General features: G+C 57.0%; 1 protein-coding gene across 2 annotated transcripts in view; it reads right to left on the reverse strand.

The window, feature by feature from the left end:
* Positions 1-19,057, reverse strand: part of SCNN1B (sodium channel epithelial 1 subunit beta) — a 45,563-nt gene that overhangs the window by 12,901 nt on the left and 13,605 nt on the right. For both annotated transcript variants that reach the window (XM_036460123.2, XM_036460122.2), the window contains exons 2-4: positions 8,499-8,817; positions 6,294-6,570; positions 3,895-4,085 (exon numbers count right to left, since the gene is read on the reverse strand). In XM_036460123.2, coding sequence (XP_036316016.1) covers positions 3,895-4,085; positions 6,294-6,570; positions 8,499-8,809 — 779 coding nt within the window. In that variant the 5' untranslated portion in view covers positions 8,810-8,817. The remainder of the gene's footprint in view (positions 1-3,894; positions 4,086-6,293; positions 6,571-8,498; positions 8,818-19,057) is intronic.

The following is a 19,057-nucleotide window of genomic DNA, read 5'->3' on the forward strand; positions in this document are numbered from 1 at the left end:
GGGCCCTGGGTCAGCGGCGGCGGGGCCGTGGGTCAGCAGGGGCGGGGCCGTGGGTCAGCAGGGGCGGGGCCGTGGGTCAGCAGGGGCGGGGCCCTGGGTCAGCAGGGGCGGGGCCGTGGGTCAGCAGGGGCGGGGCCGTGGATCAGCGGGGGCGGGGCCGTGGGTCAGCGGGGGCGGGGCCGTGGGTCAGCAGGGGCGGGGCCGTGGGTCAGCAGGGGCGGGGCCGTGGGTCAGCAGGGGCCCCGGGGCTGTGGAAGGAAAGAGCCCCACAGGAGGCAGGGCCCTCCACGGTCCTGTCACGTCAGAGTGCGTCCTGAGGAAATGGCCCCACAAGAGGCTCCGTCAGGTGCGCTCGGAGCACCAGGCCAGGCGTTCTAAAAGTGCTGCTGAACGTGCTTTCGCGATGGAGCATTTCAAACATGAGAAAGTGCCCAGACGCAGCCCACCCAGCACCACAGGCAGCACCCGGCACTCCCCTCCCGTCTGCCCGCCTCTCCCCTCCCCGGGACCTGGAGCAGACCTCAGACAGCAGACGTTCGCAAGCATTTCAGATGGATCTCTAAAAGAAAGGACTGGCCGAAACCGGTTTGGCTCAGTGGATAGTGTCGGCCTGCGGACTGAAGGTCCCGGGTTCAATTCCGGTCAAGGGCATATACGTTGGTTGCGGGCACATCCCCAGTAGGGGGTGAGCAGGAGGCAGCTGATCGATGATTCTCTCTCATCTATGTTTCTAACTCTCTATCCCTCTCTCTCTCTGTAAAAAAAATCAATAAAATATATTTTTAAAAAATAAATAAAAGAAAGGACTGAAAGTCAATGCTACGATCATGTTAAAAACAACAAGAATTCCTTCATATTACGAAATACTCAGTTCAAAGCTCCAGTTGTCTCATAAATGTCTCATACATTTTGTTTTTCAGTTTATTCAAATCGGGATCCACATGATGTTAACATGTGATTGGCTAATAGGTCTTTGAAGTCTCTCTCTTTAAAACACACACACACACACACACACACACACACACACAAACACACACACACGTTAATTGACCTTAGAGAGAGAGGAAGGGAGAGGGAGAAAGAAAAACAACTATCAGCTGCCTCCTGCATCCTGACCGGAATCAAACCCACCCCGGGCCCAGGCCCCGACCAGAACTGACTGGTGATCTTCCGGTGCAGCCACGACGCTCAGCCACCTGAGCCACCCGCTGTGGCTTTTAAGTGTCTCTCAGCGCGGCCTGCCATGCAGCTGTGCAAAGGGCCTGGAGGGTCCTGGCTCCTAGCGGAGGGTGTGCCCAGCTGGGTGGCTTTGCACCCTGAGCCAGGCTCTGGCTGGGCACAGGCTGAGAGCCAGGCTTCGCCTTGCCCCACTGAGCAGGACAGAGCGTCTGTACCACTGGCCACAGACCCAGACTGTGTGGACTCAGCGAGGAAATAACCCAGTTTCCCCAGCACACAGAGAGGAGAGGACGCCCTGAGAGGAACTGGAGGACGTGGTCACAGCCCGGGCGGCTGCAGCTGGAGCCTGAGTCACAGCAGCAGACAGAGGGGAGGCCGGCATTCCTGAGGGGAGCACCACTGAGGAGTTATTGATGATTTGTCCCCGGGGGACGAGGGCATTGTGTTCCGTCACAGAGCCACCCTGAAGGCTGGGACACAGGCTGCGGTGCGCAGAACCTCCAGGCTCCACAGAGGGTAGAAATAGCTTTAAAAATGTCTTAGGATGCTTTCATACTTCTTTCTTATTTTATTCAAAGCAGGAGGGCTGGGCTCAGGGCATCGATGCCCGGAGGATCCCCTGAAGCTCTGGTCCCCATCTTCCGTGCCACACAGACACCCGCCCGCCCCCTCTCAGCAGCACCCACGCCCGAACCCACTGTCCACCGCTGACTGCTCGCCGCAGCCGCCTCCCCGCAGACCTTGCTGAGGACAGTGCCGTGTCCGTCTTGGCAGAGAAAGAGCCTGGGGGCTGAGAGCCTGCGGAATGCATGCTCTGCCCTGCCTGGCCAGGAGCGTGGGGAAGGCGCCTTGCCTCTGAGCCGCGCTCACCGCAGCCGGGCAGCGCACACCCACCCAGGACCCAGACAGGCGGGATGCCGAGCACACTGCTCACAACAGGACGGACACTCGGTAAATCCTGGTTATCGTTAGAGACCATCACACGTGAGAAGGCACCCGCAGAGATAAGCGAGAAGGGTCTCACCTAACGCCCTGGGGGTGGGGTGGGAGTGGGTCAGGGAAGGTGAGGCTGGAGAGGAGGCTCCCCGGGCGGGGCGGGGCGCCCGGCAGGCAGCCCAGAGGCGAGGGCCTGGAGGGCACTCACAGCTTTGGGCAGGCACTGTGCTGTCGGCCTCCTGTGGGTTCAGGGCTGTGGGCACCAGAGAGGAACAGCGGTGCAAACCAGCTACAGCCGCACTGCGTGGAGGAGCAGCCCGCCCCGGACGTGGGCATGTTCCCAGCACACCGGGGCGGCTGCAGCCGGCCGCTGGCGGTCAGGGGTGCCGGTCCTCTGTCTCCCCACACCTGCTGGCCCACCATTCGCTTGCTGATCTGCTCTCCACCCAGACACAGGCTGCTAGAGCTGGCGCCCGCCCGCCACAGCACAGGCGGCACTCTCGCAGCCTCCCCCGGGACATGCAGGCTGCCAGGGCACCTGGAATAGAGCCTCGAGGGCCGGTGGGGGTCAGGGCCTGTCCCCGGGCTCAGCAGCGGCAGGACAACAGACTAACGGTGGTGTATGTCCATCTATGCCAGATCCCCCTCCAGCGGAAGGAGCACGTCCTGAGAGCAGTGCTGGGCCCAGGCACCTCATAGGCAGAGTAAGGAGCCTGAATAAACAATAAGCAACGGAGGGGCCTGGCACAGGCTGGCAGAGTCTCTGTGGGCAGCAAGGGTTCCTAATGACACCGACAAGGCCAGCGATGCAGTCACCTCGCAGGTGGTCTGACGTACGCCCCCTGCAGGTCGTGGCGGCGGTCACACCGCACTCAGCTTCTTTAGAGGGAGGTGTGCTCTGCCCACTGTCCTGTGCGCCCCGTGAGCACACTGTGACGGGCCTCAGAGGGCCACGTCGTCTTGTTAACCATCCTGCCTTCCTCCCGCCGCCCTCCCCCGACGTCATGGTCCTCACGTTCCGCCTTCATCCAGATGCACCATCACCGGGAAGCCGCTGGCTGCCCCTGTGCAGAGCATTGAGCTCTTCCCGCAACGCGGGCAGTTTGGCTCAAACACAAAAGTTCTCTTCAGCTTTGGACGTTCTTACACGGACACGCCGTGACCAAAGCTGGACGAATCTGAGCGGAGGATGGATGACGTGGCCAGGTGCTCAGGAGCCCCTGGACACGTGACCACAGGTGCACGGAGAACAGCCAACCCGCCCACAGAAGGGCTCCCGGGAGCCCAGGCCCGCCCCACTGCCCCTGGAGGCCCAAGGCCAGCCTGAGACTCGCCCCCCACACGCATGGGGCCTGCGCTCAGCTCGGACCTCAATGCGTGGGGTCCCCGGTGTGACTGCCGAGGGGCACCTCACTGGTGTCTTCTTCCCTCGCCTGGCGCTCAGGGTGCAGCCTCCACCGGGACCCCTGAGAGGCTGCCCGTCTGAGGAGCCAGCACGTGCGGCTCCCGCGTGGGACTCGGGAACAGACAGGGCCCCGGGAAACGAGGGGACCTGATGTCGGTCAGGTCCCGGCCAAGGTTGGCTCCTCGGCTGTGGTGGCAGCGGTGAGGAGGGGACTGGCTCTGACTGCGGCCTTGGCCACGGGCTTATGGATCTAAGACGACCCCACAGTAACAGGCGACTAGATGCTTAGACAGTTCTTCCCAGGCGCCCGTGGCCTGAGGCGTGAGCACAGACCGGGTGCGGGCAGTGGGAGCTACGGGGTCCGACACGCTCACCTGTAGCTGCAGGGCTCGGCCCCGAACAGGCAGGCCAGGATCAGCTGCTCGCTCGAGTAGCCCATCTTCACCAGCTCCTGGGTTGGCACCTGGGAGAAGATGTTGGTGGCCTGCAGGGTGTACCACTCGGTCACGGCCTGGGTGGCGCTGGTGAAGTTCCGGTAGGTGCACACGGTCCCATTGTGGCAGCACTGCGGAGACCGAGGTTCCTGTGGGTGCAGGGCCGCCCCTGGGCCCCGGCACCCCTCCACAGCTGCCCGGCCACAGGACTTACACACAGCCTCCTCCCGCACGAGTGAACAGCCCCCCACACCCACACCCACACCCTTACCTGCACACATACGCACACACACACACACATGCACACACAAATACCGAGACAGGCACCACTTCCTGACATCCCAGCCACATGATGCATGGTCACAACTATGTACACACATGTTCCTGCTCCTGCTCACATACGTGAGTCGCTGCGCAAACAGACACCCTTGCCCTCTGACCCCCTGGCTCCTTTCCCAGCCCGGCCCCCGCTCCCAGAGACGGCTGCAGAGCGGGGGGCAGGGGGGGGCGGAAGAGACCTGGGTTGCCCCCGGGCTGAGGAGGGGCTGGCCTCTCAGCCTGAGCCCGGTGCAGCCGGCTCGCTGCAGCTGCCCTCCCGCCCCCCGCCGGCTCAGCTCAGCACGCACACTCAGAACCCACTGGCCCTGGCTCACCTCTCTGCTCTGCTCGCCTCATCCCATAGGCCTTCCTCCTCACCCCGACACCGGAGGGCCTTCCATCCCGGGCCAGCCCTTCCCAGGCAGGCGGGCATGGGCCTCAGAGGCTGCTGGAGGCCTCCGTGCCCCTTAGGGGAGTCCGCCCACTCACTCAGGCCAGGCGCAGCCTCGAGGCTCTAACTAGGATCCCATTCAGTTTTCACAGCAACCCGACCAGCATGAGGAGCCGAGGCCAGAGAGTTTAATAAGGTGTGACAGCAGCAAACCTTGCCTGCACTGTATGTGTGCCCACATGCAACACGTGTACACATGCATGCATATGCTGGTCTAGCCACCAGGGACACGCCTGCCTTGCCGATGAGGACATGGCCCCGGGCAGCCCGGCCACTGTGCCGAAAGCAGCTGGGCACTGGGCTCCAGCTGGGCACTGGGCTCCAGCTGGGCACTGGGCTCCAGCTGGCAGCGGGACCCTGTAAGCCTCATGCCAGGGGCTGGCTTGTGCGGAGATGTGGGCGAGCCCTGGCCACATGGTGGCATGGAAGGCAGTGGCCTCTCTCCGGGGAGAGTGTGCCCCAGCCTGGGTCCCAACCAGCGGTATGATCAGAACGGCCAGGGAGCTTGTTGAGGTAGGACTCTGGCTCTGGCAGAGCTGCCATTCAGATTCTGCAGGGCGGGGCGGGGCGGGGACCGTGCATCACAGGCCCTGGGCAGCTCCAGGCAGCGCAGGTGCCTCCCAGTGCAGCATGCACGGCTGTGGTAGTACCCGCCTGCTATCTACATCCCTCTCTTTGTTGTTGGTAATCCTCACCCGCAGATATTTTCCCATCGATTTTTAGAGTGGGAGGGAGAGGGAGAGACACACAGAGAGAAACATCGATGTGAGAGAGACACAATGATTGGCTGCCTCATGCATGCGCCCTGGCCAGGGCTGGGAATTGAGCCTGCAACCAAGGAGTGTGCCCTTGACCAGAATTTAACACAGGGCCCTTCAATCTGAAGGCCAATGCTGAGCCAAACCAACTAGGGCTATGCCCAGTCTTTTGATAGTAAGACTGAAGTCATCCTTCAGGGAGCCACCCCTCCCCTCTTGCTCGAGACGCATGTGGTCCGCTCAGGAGAGCCCACCTCCAGCCCACCTGATTGGTTTGGGGCTGAGCATGTGACCTGATGATCAGGCCCAGGCCTTCTGCCATGGTCACTGGGAAGGAGGGCATTCTGGGAGAGTGCTGAGCTGGGGAATGTGGGTCTGGCATGGTCTCGGCCCTCCAGGTGGAGAGAGCCGACCAGAGCGTGAAGACAACTGAGAAAAGTGCAGGAGACCGTTACAGGGTGTACACCTGACACCGGTATACTCTTATTAGCCAAGGTCACCCCAATCAATCCAACAAAACATGGTGAACCAAGACAGACAGGCCTGGTGACAGCATCTGAACACCTGGATCCAGCCACACCGGAGCCCAGTGTGCCTGTGGGCTTCCTCATACGTGAGCCAGTGAATTTGGTTTGTTTAAGCTGGTTTGAGCTGGGTCCCTTGCATCCAAATGTCTTGGCTAACATACGTACCAGCTCTTTCTGTTTAAAACAGCTGGCAAACACACAGCAGGGCCCCGGCATTAAAGGAAAGCAAAGCCCACCCTCCTCACTGGGTAGGGCCCTGGGAGGACCTGGCCTGAGCCCACTTACCAGCCTCATGGCTACTTTGCACCGCGGGCCATTGCAGGCCCCTCCTGGCGCTGGGCTGCCGCGTGCCGACGCATTGTGGTTGTCTGCAAAGAGGTCAAGGACCACAGGGCGGCGGGGGTTCCGCTCATCAATGAGGACCAGGGGCGTGTGGTTCCAGAGGGTGAGGTTCAGGGCCCTGGTGGCGTTGGCGCCGGCTGGCTCGGGAGCCAGGATCCTCTCCAGGACGGCTTCCATCAGCTGGTCCAGGTCCTTCAGCAGGTGCTTGACCTTGGAATACCTGGGAGGGGAGAGGACTGGTCGGGGGCAGGGCAGCGGGGAGCAGCCACGGTAGCCGGGATCCCCCAGTACGCCGGCACAGCTGCCACCGTGTGGAGAGCGCCCTGCCCAAGCACGCACTCTCCACCCACTCACCCCCGTGTCCGCGCCCCGAGTATTCAGTGAGCACCTCCCGCGCGCCAGGCACTGTGACGGTGCAGAGACACCAGGAGAACCGAGGCTGTGGGAGTTGCTGGGGGGGGGGGGGGGCGTGCTCAGCCTGGGCCCTGGGTGTGTGGGCTGCAGCGGGCACACTGTTTGTACATGGCATCTGCTGTCTCCCTCCCAGGGCCTCCTTTCCCAGCAGTGATTTGGGGACTAGGAGCCAGTGTCAGGAGGAAGAAGTGGCTGGGATGCCGCTACCGCCTGGACATCCACAGCTGCTGCCGAGTGTGCGGGTCACTGCGCGGACTGTGGGTTCAAACCCACGTAACATCGGGGTGGCACTGGGCAAGTGAACCTCTCTGAGGCCTGTTCTCTGAGCTATAAAATCGGGGGAACAGTGTTTATCACAGAGGCTGCTGGGAGGAGCGGGGAAGCAGGCTCCTAAAGCAGGGACAGAGCCGGGATGGAGGGCCGTTTTACTACAGTGACCAGGGTCCTCCATGCGTCTAGAGGACATGTGCAGGGGCCTCTCACTGAGAAAGGGACTTCCTGGAACTGGAGATGGAGATGGATCCGGAAGTGAGCATCCCTTCCAAGGATCTTCTGAGGACAGAATGTTCTCCAGCCCTGACTGGTGTGGCTCAGTGGATAGAGCATCGGCCTGTGGCCTGAAGAGTTGAGGGTTTGATTACGGTCAAGGGCCTGTACCTTGGTTGCAGGCACATCCCCAGTAGGGGGTGTGCAGGGGGCAGCTGATCAATGTTTCTTTCTCATTGATGTTTCTGACTCTATCCCTCTTTCTTCCTCTCTGGAAAACCAATAGAATATATTAAGAAAAAGAAAAAGAAAAAAAAAGAATGTTCTCCAGCTTCAGCCCACTGGCCCTTCTTTCAGTTCTTTGAACGCACCAAGCTCTGTCTCCCCAGGCCCTGGCACATGCTGTGCCCCCACTGGGAGTGCCCTCTGCGTCAGACCAGCTTGGCTACTTGCACTCACTCTTCAGGCCGTTTTTCTCTGACCGACCCTCTGCCTCTCCCGAGGACTGGTGAGGCTGGGTCTCCTGTGTGTCCTCTCCTGGGCCTTGCCATCAGGGGCTTCAAGGTGGCGGCCTGACTCAGATCAGGCCTGAGTGCACTGCCACTGCTGCCCACTGTGTGTCTCAGGGCAGGTCCCGTGACCTCTCTGAATCTCCACTTCCAGGCCTGTACCTTGGGGCTATGACAGGAGTGCCCCCGAGTAGTTGTGTGGATCAGAATTACACGCATTACCCAAGAACACACAGCACCCTGCCTGGCATTTCACAAGCCCTCGATGCATAGCTGCTGTACATGTGTTTTTAATCATCACTTTATCATTATTGAGCTATTATAATTAATTTAATATTTAAGGGGAAAAGATCAGTGTCTGTTTTCTTTGGTGGGCTGTGAAGAGAGCAGGGACTTCTATTCGCTGATATATCCCCAGTGCCCATAGCCATAGCAGTGCCTGGCACATGGTGCACTAAACAGACACATTGAAGCAACCATTGGGCATTGGTGTGCCTGAAGACAGAGTCTGCTAGATATCCCCATGTTCTCTTCATGAATTTTGAATATTACTTGCTGCAAAGGGATGGAAGCAAATAGGGAAAGACAGAAAGAAATAAAGAAGGGAAGGGGAAGAAAGGAATAGGAGATAAAGGAGGGAAAAGGGGGTAAGAAAAAGAGAGGAAGGAACGCTGCGGGAGGGCGGAAGGAGAGGGGGAAAGGCGCGGGAGGCCAGCCTGGCGCTCCAGGGACCACCTACTGGAAGGGGCTGGCATTGCAGATGGTGACGGCGGGGAAGTCCATGGTCTTGAAGCCGATGGAGAGAGAGACGCTGACCTCCCAGCTCAGGTAGGTGCGGATGAAGACGCCCCACTGCCAGAAGACGATGGAGGCGAAGAGCAGCGTGAGCACGAACCACATGGCCTTCTTCTTGGGCCCCTCACAGATGATGCGCTTGGGGCCGTGGGTGTTGGTGTTGTCGCAGTACCACACCAGCAGCTCCTTGTAGGTGTAGCCGGGGCCCTTCTGCAGCCGGTGCAGGCACCGGACCAGGTACTTCTTCACCTGCATCGCGGCACCTGCAGACATGCACGCATGGTGCTAGGACACCAGCCTCGTGCCGAGGCCGGCCCGGCTTGGCCAGAGCACCCCGGGAGACGGGCAGTCCAGGTTGCAATGGCACTTGTCCCTCCCTCCCTCCCTTCCTCCTTCCCTCCCTTTTCCTTCCTTTTTGCCCTCTCTCATCATCCACCTACTCCTCCATTCAACCAAAACGCCTTTATTGAGTGCCTACTGTATGCCAGGTACTGGATCAGTCCCTCTGGACTCAATACAGAGCAAACGAACATGTCTCTGCCCTCAGGGAGCTTCCAGCCTGGCAGCCAAGTCACTCACACCCACAGCCTCAGGGTCTGTCTGTGCAGTGGGGACTACGGAGCCTAGTTCAGAGACCCTCTGAGAGGTGGGTCTGCCTCTCAGCGGGTCTGGTAGCTGCCATCCGACAAGCTGATAGCAAGTGGACAAACGTGAGGGAAGCTCCACCAGAAATGCACGGCTGCAGAATGTGATGGGGGGCGAGCTCTGAGCTCCCAGAGGTTAAGAACGGACTCTGGCCCTGGCCGCTTGCTTCAGAGGCTGGGGCCGACCAAAGGGTTGCAGGTTTGGTTCCTGGTTAAGGGCATGGACTTTGGTTGTGGGTTCAATCCCTGTCCCTCATTGGGGCTTGTGAGGGAGGCAACGAATCTCTCTCTCTCTCTCTCCCCCTGTCTCTCCCTCTCCTCCTTCCACTCTCTCAAAAAACCAGTGGAGGAAATCCTCAGGTGAGGATGACAAGAATGAAGACTAGAGCTGAAATGTCTGGCTTTGCGTTTGGCTCTGCCACGTTCCAGTTGTGGCTCTGAGTAAATCGCTTGCTCAGTGTCTCGGTTGCCTCATCTGTAAAATGGGAATAATAATGTCCTCTACCTCTGGGGTTCATTGTAAAGACAATGAAAATATGGAATGTGGATCAATGTCTGGCTCCTAAGTGTCAGCTGCTGTTATTACAACTGCTCACCCCTCTTCCCCGCCTCCCAGGCTGAGAGTACCTGAGGAGGCCACAGCGGGGTTCCCGGGGGAAGGATGGGGGGAGGGGGCAGAAGGAGCAAAGGAGCCTGGAAGGAGAGCAGGGCCCTGTGGGCCGTGTTAAGGATTTGGATTTCAATTCCAAGAGAACTGAACCTTTGGAGGCGCGATGCCCTCACGTCTGCGTCTGGAAGGAGCCTGGGCTGTCTGCGGACGGGTGGAGCGGGGCGGGTCTGAGCGTGGGTCTGGTGTGGGTGGGCAAGGCCTGCCCAACCTTTCTCCCAGCGGCACAGGAGGCAGCTTCTTAGGAGGATTAAGCAAGACCCGGGAGTGGGCAGGGGACAGCCCATGCCCTCCTCCTCCCCGGTACCAGTACCGGTACGGTACCGACACCGAGGGGCCCTGCGCAGAGCACCCCTCCCAGCCCGACCCCGCTGGCGGCAGGCCGCCTCCTTCACGAAGCGTCCGCCTCCCTGGCTGTAGGCCTCTCGCCCTCCTCCGACGTTCGGGCATTGCGGTGGGCAGCCCGGTGCCTGCTCCAGCACCCTCTCCCCTTGCTCTGCCAGCCCTGCAGTGAACTGCCCCTCCGCCAGCCAAAGCTGGCGTGAGTGCCAGAACCTCCACCCCAGTTCGGCCCCGGGACTCAGCTCTGTTACTTGACGCTGGAATAACTGCGGAAGAGACTCCTCCAGGAAGGATGACTATGTCGGCAGTACTTGGCACCCCACGGGGGAAGACTACTCTAGAACAAAGCGAACACACAGGAGCCACACGCGGGAGAGAGATTTCTGACACCATTTAAACTCCTGGATCCAGCCATTCCATCAGCTGTGGGAACCAGTACGTTTTCCTTCTTGCTTTTGCTGATCCGAATTGGGGGCCTGTCATTTGCAACCATTAGAATCTCAAGGAAAAAGAAATTCTCCTTTTCAGTCCTGTGACAGCTTCTCCCCGCAGGCTCCTCAGAGGCCCATCCCTCCGCTTTCACGAAGCCACTCTGTCCTTCCATCCGTTCGCACCCCCCAAGCCCCGCTGCTGGCCCGCTGAACTAGGAGCCTCGGCTCACAGCTCACCAGGCACCTGGTCAGAATGAACAAGGCTGCTCTCCTGGGGTCTGTTTTTACTGTAAATGGGATCTTCTGTTTATGACGAGATACACTGACATAGAAAACAAAACCCTATTCAGTCACCAATAGTAGAGCAGACAGCAGAGATGGCTTGCCTCTGAACTCCGGTCTGGCCCCTGGGAGAGCAGCTAAGGAAGAAGCAGTAAATGCTACAAACAGTGCGGACCTCCCCTCCCAGGTGATGGATGGCCTGTGTTTGGAGTGCACACACAGCTTGTGTGGAAAGCTGCTTAAATCTGTTTACAGCCGACACCGACCCGCAGCAGCTCCGTGGGGCTGGAGCCCCTCACCGGACGCAGGGAGAGCCGAGGAGGCCCACCTCGCACCATCCGGAAGGGAGGGCTGCTTCCCTCCCGCCCGTTAGCAAGCTCAGAAACAGTAAAGGCCGTGCTGTCAGAGAACACGTGCTGTCAGAGGCAGAGGCCGAGACTGGTGGAGGGGACCAGGAAGCGCCAGTGTCACTGGCCGGTGTCACGGAAGTGCGGTCATCAGGTCCGTCTGAGCCTCCGGACTGACGACAGGCTGCATGGGGACGGCCCGGAGCCACACTGGGTTTGCACAAGTCCCCCTCCCGTACTGGAGCGTGTCCTGAGCGCGAAAAAGGCCGTGGGTCCCACTCCAGGTGCGGCATCTAGCAGCTGACCAATGCTCTTCTCTCTCAGCAATGTTTCTTTCTCCCCTTCCTCTCTCTAAAACTCAGTAAAAACATATCCTTTAATGAGGATTTTAAAAATCCCCTTTGTAAAATAACAGTTTTATCGAAATATAATTCACATAGCATAGAATTCACCCATTTAAAGTGGGGAGTTCAGTGGATTTTAGTGTATCCACAGAGTTGTTCAACCGTCACCACAATAAGTGTTAAACATTTTTGTCTTCCCCCAAAAGAAACTCTATCCCTCACTTCCTGTCCCTCCCTCCACCCTGCCCAACCCCAGGCAACCACTAACCTATTTTCTGATTCTGGAGATTTACCTATTCTGGACATTTCATATTCTGGTCAACCATACCTCACGTAGCCCTCTGTGCTGGTTCCTTCCACGTCTCAATGTTTCCCAGGCTCATCCATGTTGTAGCCTGGAGCAATGTTTTTAAAATTGCCAAATAATGTTCTTTATTATGGATGTGACACATTTGATTTATCCATTCATCAAGTCATGGAAGTTGGCTATTGTGCTACTATAAACATGTGTGTGCACGTTTCGGTGTGGACACTTTCACTCCTCTCGGGCAGATTCCCCGGCCTGGGCATGCCCTGGATCAGATGTAAGTCTCTCTGTCCAGCCTTTCGAGGAGCCCCCACCGCGGTGCATGGGGTTCCAGTTCCTCCACGTCTTCCAGCTCTGCCAGTGGCCATTGAAAAAGCCGTCCTAGTGGGTGTGACGTGGTGCTTTTCTGTGTTTTATTTGCTTTTTTCTGATGACTCATGTTGTTGACCATCTTTTCATGTGTTATTGGCCAATATAGTCATTAAAGGGCCAGTAAATCTTTGGAGAAATATGCATTCAGATCCTTTGCTCATGCATTTTAATTGGCCTATTTGTCTTTTTTATTGCTAAGTTCCATATATGTTTATTTTCCATATATGTTCCCTATCAGATGTAGGATTTGCAAAGATGTTCTTCTGTTCTGTGGGTTATCTTTTCACCTTCTTGACTGTGTCCTTTGAAGCACAAAACTTTCTAAATTTGATGAAAACCAATTTGTCTATGTTTCTTTTGTTGCTCAAGAATTGGTATTATTTTAAGAATCCATTGCCTAATCCAAGGTCATAAAGGCTTATTCTTACTATTTATTCTAAGATTTTTAAGGTTTTAGCTTTTATAGTTAGGCCTTTGGCAGTTTGAAGTAAGTTTTGTTTGTGGAGTGAGGTAGGGGTTCAACTTCATTATTTTGCATTCGAGAGCCACTTGTCCTAACGCCAAGACTATTCTTTCCCCATGTAATTGCCTTGGCACCCTTATGCCTATTTTTTAAAATTACTTATATTAAATAAAACCTAAGTAAATGGCAAGATACATCACGTTCATGGGTCAGCAGACTCAATATTGTTAACATGTCAGTTAACCCCAAATTAATCTCTAGAGATAATTGTGTCTTAATCAAAATCCCAGCAGACTTTTAGCAGACATCAATAAGCTGTTTCTAAAATTCATATGGAAAAGCAAAATAACTAAAATAGAAAAAAAACCACATTGGAAAAGAAGAACAAAGTTGAAAGACATATAGCATCTGGATCAAGACTCACTATCAGGTGTAACAATCAGAACAGGGTGATATTGGTGCCATGGCAGACCTATTGACCAACAGAATGGGAATAGGGTCCAGAACCAGGTGCCAAGGTACTTTAACGGAGGAAGGATAGTCTTTTCGACCAGATGCTGAAACAAATGGATGTCTGAAGAGGAAAAGGTGAATTTCAACCCCCACCCCACACTATAGACCACATGTGTCAAACACAAGGCCCTCGGGCCAAATCCGTCCTGCCAGGCCTTGCAATGTGGCCCGCACCGCGCTGTCATCACTGCACTCCGCTGCGTTTCCATCACAATGACAGTTTATGACTGTTCAGTAAACTATTCGGCCCGCGATTTAGGCTGGATTTTAGATTTTGGCCCCTTCTCTGATTGAGTTCGACACCCCTACTATAGACAAACATTAACTTAAAATAGATCAGAGACTGAAACACAAGAGCTTGTGTTGTGGGCCACACAGGAGGAAGACGGGGAAAAGCGCTGTTTAAGGCCAGTCACTGAACCATGGATTAGAAAAGGAAAGAACCTGTAAGGTGTGCCTAGTTAAAGTAAAATCTTACCTTCAAAAGACACTGTTAAAGCATGAAAGAAGAAGCCACTGAGAGAAAATATTTGTAATAACATGTCTGGAAAAGAGTCTGTGTGAAGAATACATAAAGAGTCCTGAGAACTCAATGAGAAAGCAAGAGGCACAACCAAAATGGGCAACAGGTTTGGAAAGACAGGCAGAAGAGGGTGTGCGAATGGCCTTGAGCACGTGGAAAGATGCTTCACTCATTACTCACCGGGGAATGCAAACCCAGAGCTCGCCGAGAGGCTGCCTCCCAGCCCAGGCGTGAGGGCCAGGGCCGGCGAGTGCGGGCAGCCATCGGAACTCTCCGACGGGACTGGTCGGAGCGCAAAATGGTAGTCACTTTGGAAAACAGCTTGGCGGTTTCTCATAAAGGTGTGACCTAGCAATTCTACTTTTATTTACCCCAGAGAACTAAAAATATGCTCAACATTTATAGCAGCCTTATTCATGAATAATCCCAAACTAAAAACAAGCCAAATGTCGACCAATGAGTGAATAAATAAACAAACTGGGGCATATCCAGACCATGGAAAACTCTAGCAATGAAAAGGAACCGAATATTGGAACATACACCCTGTGGATGGCATTAACAAATCACTGCTGAGTAACCGAAGCCGGGCACAAAGATTCCTGCTGTATGACTCCATTTCTACGAAGCCCCGGAAGAGACATTCTCATGTTCAGGTACCGGAGAGGCCAGTGAGGCCCTGGGCCTGTGAGCAGCGGGCTGACTAGAGAGATACATAAGGAGGCTTTGGAGGGGATGAAAATATTCTACATACTGAGTGAGACGTTTAATTGGGTGCATATATTTGTAAAATTCCATCAAATTCTATACCTAAAATGGAGGTATTTTATTGTATATAAATGATATCTGAATAAGAGTTTGACTAAATACTTAAATCCATTGCCATTTTGAAGTTAAGATTTCACATTAAAAAAAAAATCTAGATTTTCTTTCTCTTTTGAAAAATCAGAACGACCTGAGGACTGTCCCCTGTGGTGATATTCTGCTCGGCTGTGCAGCACTGCTCACCGTCCCCATCTCCCACTCCCGTCTTTTCACACACAGCCCACTCTGCTCGTTTTCTGTCCCCTGTGACATTTGACCTAGCGACCCTTGTCAATCATAGGTTAGATGCTTTCATTAAAATCCCTTGTACTTACTGTTGTACCAAAACCTCAATTATCCAAGGTTATCAGGGAATAAGTGTGTGGGTAGCAAGATTTTTATAGTTAATTGAAGGTTTGCTGGAAAGTGGAAGTGACTCTGGTGATTAAAAAGTTGTTCACAGCCCTAACCGGTTTGGCTCAGTGGATAGAGTGTCGGCCGTGGACTGCCGGGTCCCAGGTTCGATTCCAGTCAAGGGCATGTATCTTGTTTGCGGGCACATCCCCAGTACGAGGTGTGCAGGAGGCGGCTGATCGATGTTTTTCTCTCATCGATGTTCCTAAGTCTCTATCCCTCTTCCTTCCTCTCTGTAAAATTCAATAAAATATATTGAATTTTGGCTCTATCCACTGAGCCAAACCAGTTAGGGCCATGAACATGCATAAAACCTCTGTGAGCTCAAAATAATGCTGAGAAAGGAAGACACGAGTGTTACCGATAAGTAAACGTCATCAGTAAACGGGCCCACGCAGGGTGCTTCCTGTATCTGGGGCACGAGCAGCTATTACGCTCAGTACACGGCTTCCCTTACTGCGCGGCCTGCAGCGTCCCGCTCACATGCAGCGAGGCCTGCTTTGGTGCAGCCCTTTGGCCATGAATGGCTTTTATGGACTTATTTTTCTCTTCTTTTCCAAAATTAGTTTCTTTTATTTTTTCCATCTCCTTTTATCCCCTCTGCAAAGGGGTGTAAGGGAGGACAGTGGCATGACAGAGACACCCGTGGCCCGCTAAGCCGACACTGAGCTCCCTGGCCCTCAGCGGGGAGCGGGGAGCGGGGACCAGACCCCCTGTGCCGGCGGACTCGCAGTAAACAGAGAGAAGCCTTTAAGATGGGTTTGCCCGTCAGCTCTGTAAGCTTACATTATTCCCTCCCAGCACCTGCTAACAAACAGGCGTCCTCAAACTTTTTAAAGTGGGGGCCAGATCACGGTCCCTCAGAGAGCTGGAGGGCCGGACTATATGAACTACTAATTCCTACTGTAACACCTCGGCTGCGCTCACTGCCCAAAAAACCTGGCGGGCCGGATCAGACTCCTCTGCGGGCCGCATGTGGCCCGCGGGCCGTAGTTTGAAGACCCCCGCAACGTTTCCGACCATCAGTGACTGGCATGCCGCCTTCACGGTTATTGCTGAATCCCTATAGCACTGTATCATTATTTACCTAACAGAAATCATCACCTCTGCTCACTGTTCTGCTTAAAAAAATTCAGCCTTGTCCCAAGTAACACTCCGAATACGAAGCAGTGCCCGTGGCCCGGAGGGAGGGCCTCCTTAGAGCTGAGAGAGGAGGCAGCTGCCTGGGTGTGGTCACGGGAAGAACAGACTGGGCAGATCAGCATGTACTGCCGGCACGCATTTACCTCTGGGGGGCGGGGGGCACCAGACAGTGGTCACAGGAGCGGCTGCGGGACAAGCAGGAAGGAGACTTGAAAGTGAGTTACTCCTTACGGACCGTTTGTATTTTGGACCATGTCAATGTTTTAAAACATCAGATTTGTTGGAGTAACATTGGCTCATACAAACCAGGTGTAATCTGTTCATCTACTCAGTCAGTCACTGTTAGGCGCTGACTGTGTGCTCAGCACTGTTGTGGGCGCCAAGCTTCCATCAGACACAGTCAGGTGTGACCCTGCCGGCCAGCACGGCTCCGGGCCGATGGGTGTCCCCGTGCCGATGGGCGGCCCGGCGCAGGCGCGGGAGAGCAGTGGCCGCCTGTGGCATTTGGACCGAGCTGGCCAGGACCCTGCATGCCCCCCTTTTGCCCATGCTGCGCGGGAGCTGGCATGGGAGCGCAGCGCCCATGGCGATTGCAGCGTCCTAAACCTCCCACGGGAAGCCCCTCGCTGCCCAGCTGGAGAGGCTGCTGGGGGGGCGGGTGCAGACCACCGCGAGGGCTGTGGGGGCAAAGGGGGGAAGAGCAGCTGCGCTTGGGGCCCGCTGGGGGTGGCGAGCAGTTCCGAACGTGCTTTAGGCAAGCGGGTGGTAACACTGTGGCCTTGGGGTGACCAGGCCGGGTGGGCGGGGCCAGAGAGCTGGAGGGGCCACCCCACTGCCATCAGCCAGCTCCTGTCGCTTGATGTGCTCCTGTCTGCTGGCTCGAGGTGGGCGCGGGAGGGCCGCACAGTCGTTCCCGCCCAGAGGGCTGGGAATTCACGGCCAGCCCGTGGCAGGGTCCGGGCGGGCCCCTCGCTCCGTCTCTGTGGTGTCCAGGTGGGGCCTCAGGGGTGCCCTTAGGGTCCCTCCCCCGCATGCTGGGGCGGCGCCCGGGTGGTGTGGGCGCCGCCTCACTCTTCTCTCAGCCTCCGGGGCGGGGAGACCTCACGTGAGGTCCCACGTACCGCGCAGGTGGGCGCACCCCGGCCCCTGACAGCCCCCTCCCGTGGAGGACCGGAATGACTCACGTCCTCGCTGGGCACGCGGGGTGACGGTGGGGCTGGGGCCAGGCCATGAGGGCCCGGCTCTGCCGTTTCCTCAGGCAGGGCTCCAGCCACGACACACAGCTGGCCTGTGGGTCTCAGCTGTGCCCTGGGAGAAGAGTCAGCGGGCCCGAGGCGAAGCGGCTTCGGGGAGAGACGGTGGGACGCGCCGGCACAGGGCCTGCGCGGCCTGGGCACAGCAGCGGGACGTCATCACTTATGCCAGGAGCTGGGTCGTCCTGTGGCCCTCCCACCGGGCTGTGAGGACTGGCACTCACGGGGCATGGCCGGCCGGAGACGTGGCCCCAGGCTCGGCCCCTGTGGGACTGGTCCTTCCCTGGCTGGAAACCCCACCGTCCCTGTGTCTCCAGTGTCCCCACGACCCCGCGGCCGGAACTGGCTTCCCCAGCCCCTCCTGTGAACGGCTCTCCCTCGGCTCCCGGCTCCGGGCAGTGGACGGCCCGTGGGCGCTGGCCTCCGAGACAGCGCTTCCCTCTCTGTCCCAGCAGAGGGGCCGGCGAGGGGCCTGCAGATGGAGTCCCCCTCTCCCCCAGGTGCCCCGGCCCCGGCGTCTGCCAGGTGCAGGGCCGGTAGAGCACAGCGCGGAGCCCCCACTGTGGTCCTCCTCACAGAGCTCACCCCACGCCCTGAGCGCTGCCCAGACAGCCCTTCCTCCCGCCGATGCTGAGCTCCTGGGAGAGGAGGGGGCGGGCAGGGCCATGCTCTCCTCCTGCTTCCCTCTTTAAAGCCTGGCATCTGGTCCTCCGTGCCCTCACCCTCCCTTCCCCCAGGCCAAATGAAGCCAAATGAAGCCATCTTCCCCAAGAGCTGAGCTTTGGACTTGGGATGAGGGGGAGGAGGGAGCGCAGGCCCTGAGTGCGGCCAGCTGGACAAGCAGAGCAGAACCGTATGACACAACAGGAGCCGCAGGGGCAGTGAGTGGGCGGGCTGCCCCCATCTCCACTCGACCTGCCAGGCTCCCTCTTGTCAGTGCCCTCGGCCTGGTCCCGATGGAAGATGAGGGATGATGCCAGCAGGTGCTCAGAGCTGCTGCTGGGGCAGCACTGGCCAAGCCCTGCAGGGAGTAGGAGCAGGCACCGGGCCGTGGGAACCTGGCCTGCTCTCCAGGGTGACACCGCCGTCCACCTCCTCCCCCCGTAGGCTCGGCTGGGATCTCAGCGCATCCCACACCTTCGCCCCTCGGGCACTGTGAAAAGCAGGCCTGGGAGGGACGGCTCGGTCAGCACTCTCGGGGGACTGGGCCCCGGCTGGAGCCAAGGCCTCACGCCCGGTGGCAGGCTCCACCCCTTAGGGGTGTCCAGGGCAGCCGATGGCTGTTTCTCTTTCACATTGGTGTCTCTCTCTCCCCTCCCCCTCTCTCTAAAAACATCAATTAAAAAAGTCTCACTTCTAAAATTAACGCTCGCCGAAACCGGTTTGGCTCAGTGGATAGAGCGTCACCCTGAGGACTGAAGGGTCCCAGGTTCGATTCCGGTCAGGGGCATGTACCTTGGTTGCGGGCACATCCCCAGTGGGGGGTGTGCAGGAGGTGGCTAATTGATGACTCTCTATCATCGATGTTTCTAACTCTCTATCCCTCTCTCTTCCTCTCTGTAAAAAAATCAATAAAATATATATTTTTAAAAATTAACGCTCAAGTTATGGTGCAGGTGCTGATCCGAGGCCCTCGGTTCAGAGGTGTTTGCCACAC

Source organism: Pipistrellus kuhlii, unplaced genomic scaffold (genome assembly GCF_014108245.1).
Source record: "Pipistrellus kuhlii isolate mPipKuh1 unplaced genomic scaffold, mPipKuh1.p scaffold_m20_p_31, whole genome shotgun sequence".
In the NCBI taxonomy this organism is placed as follows: Eukaryota; Metazoa; Chordata; class Mammalia; order Chiroptera; family Vespertilionidae; genus Pipistrellus; species Pipistrellus kuhlii.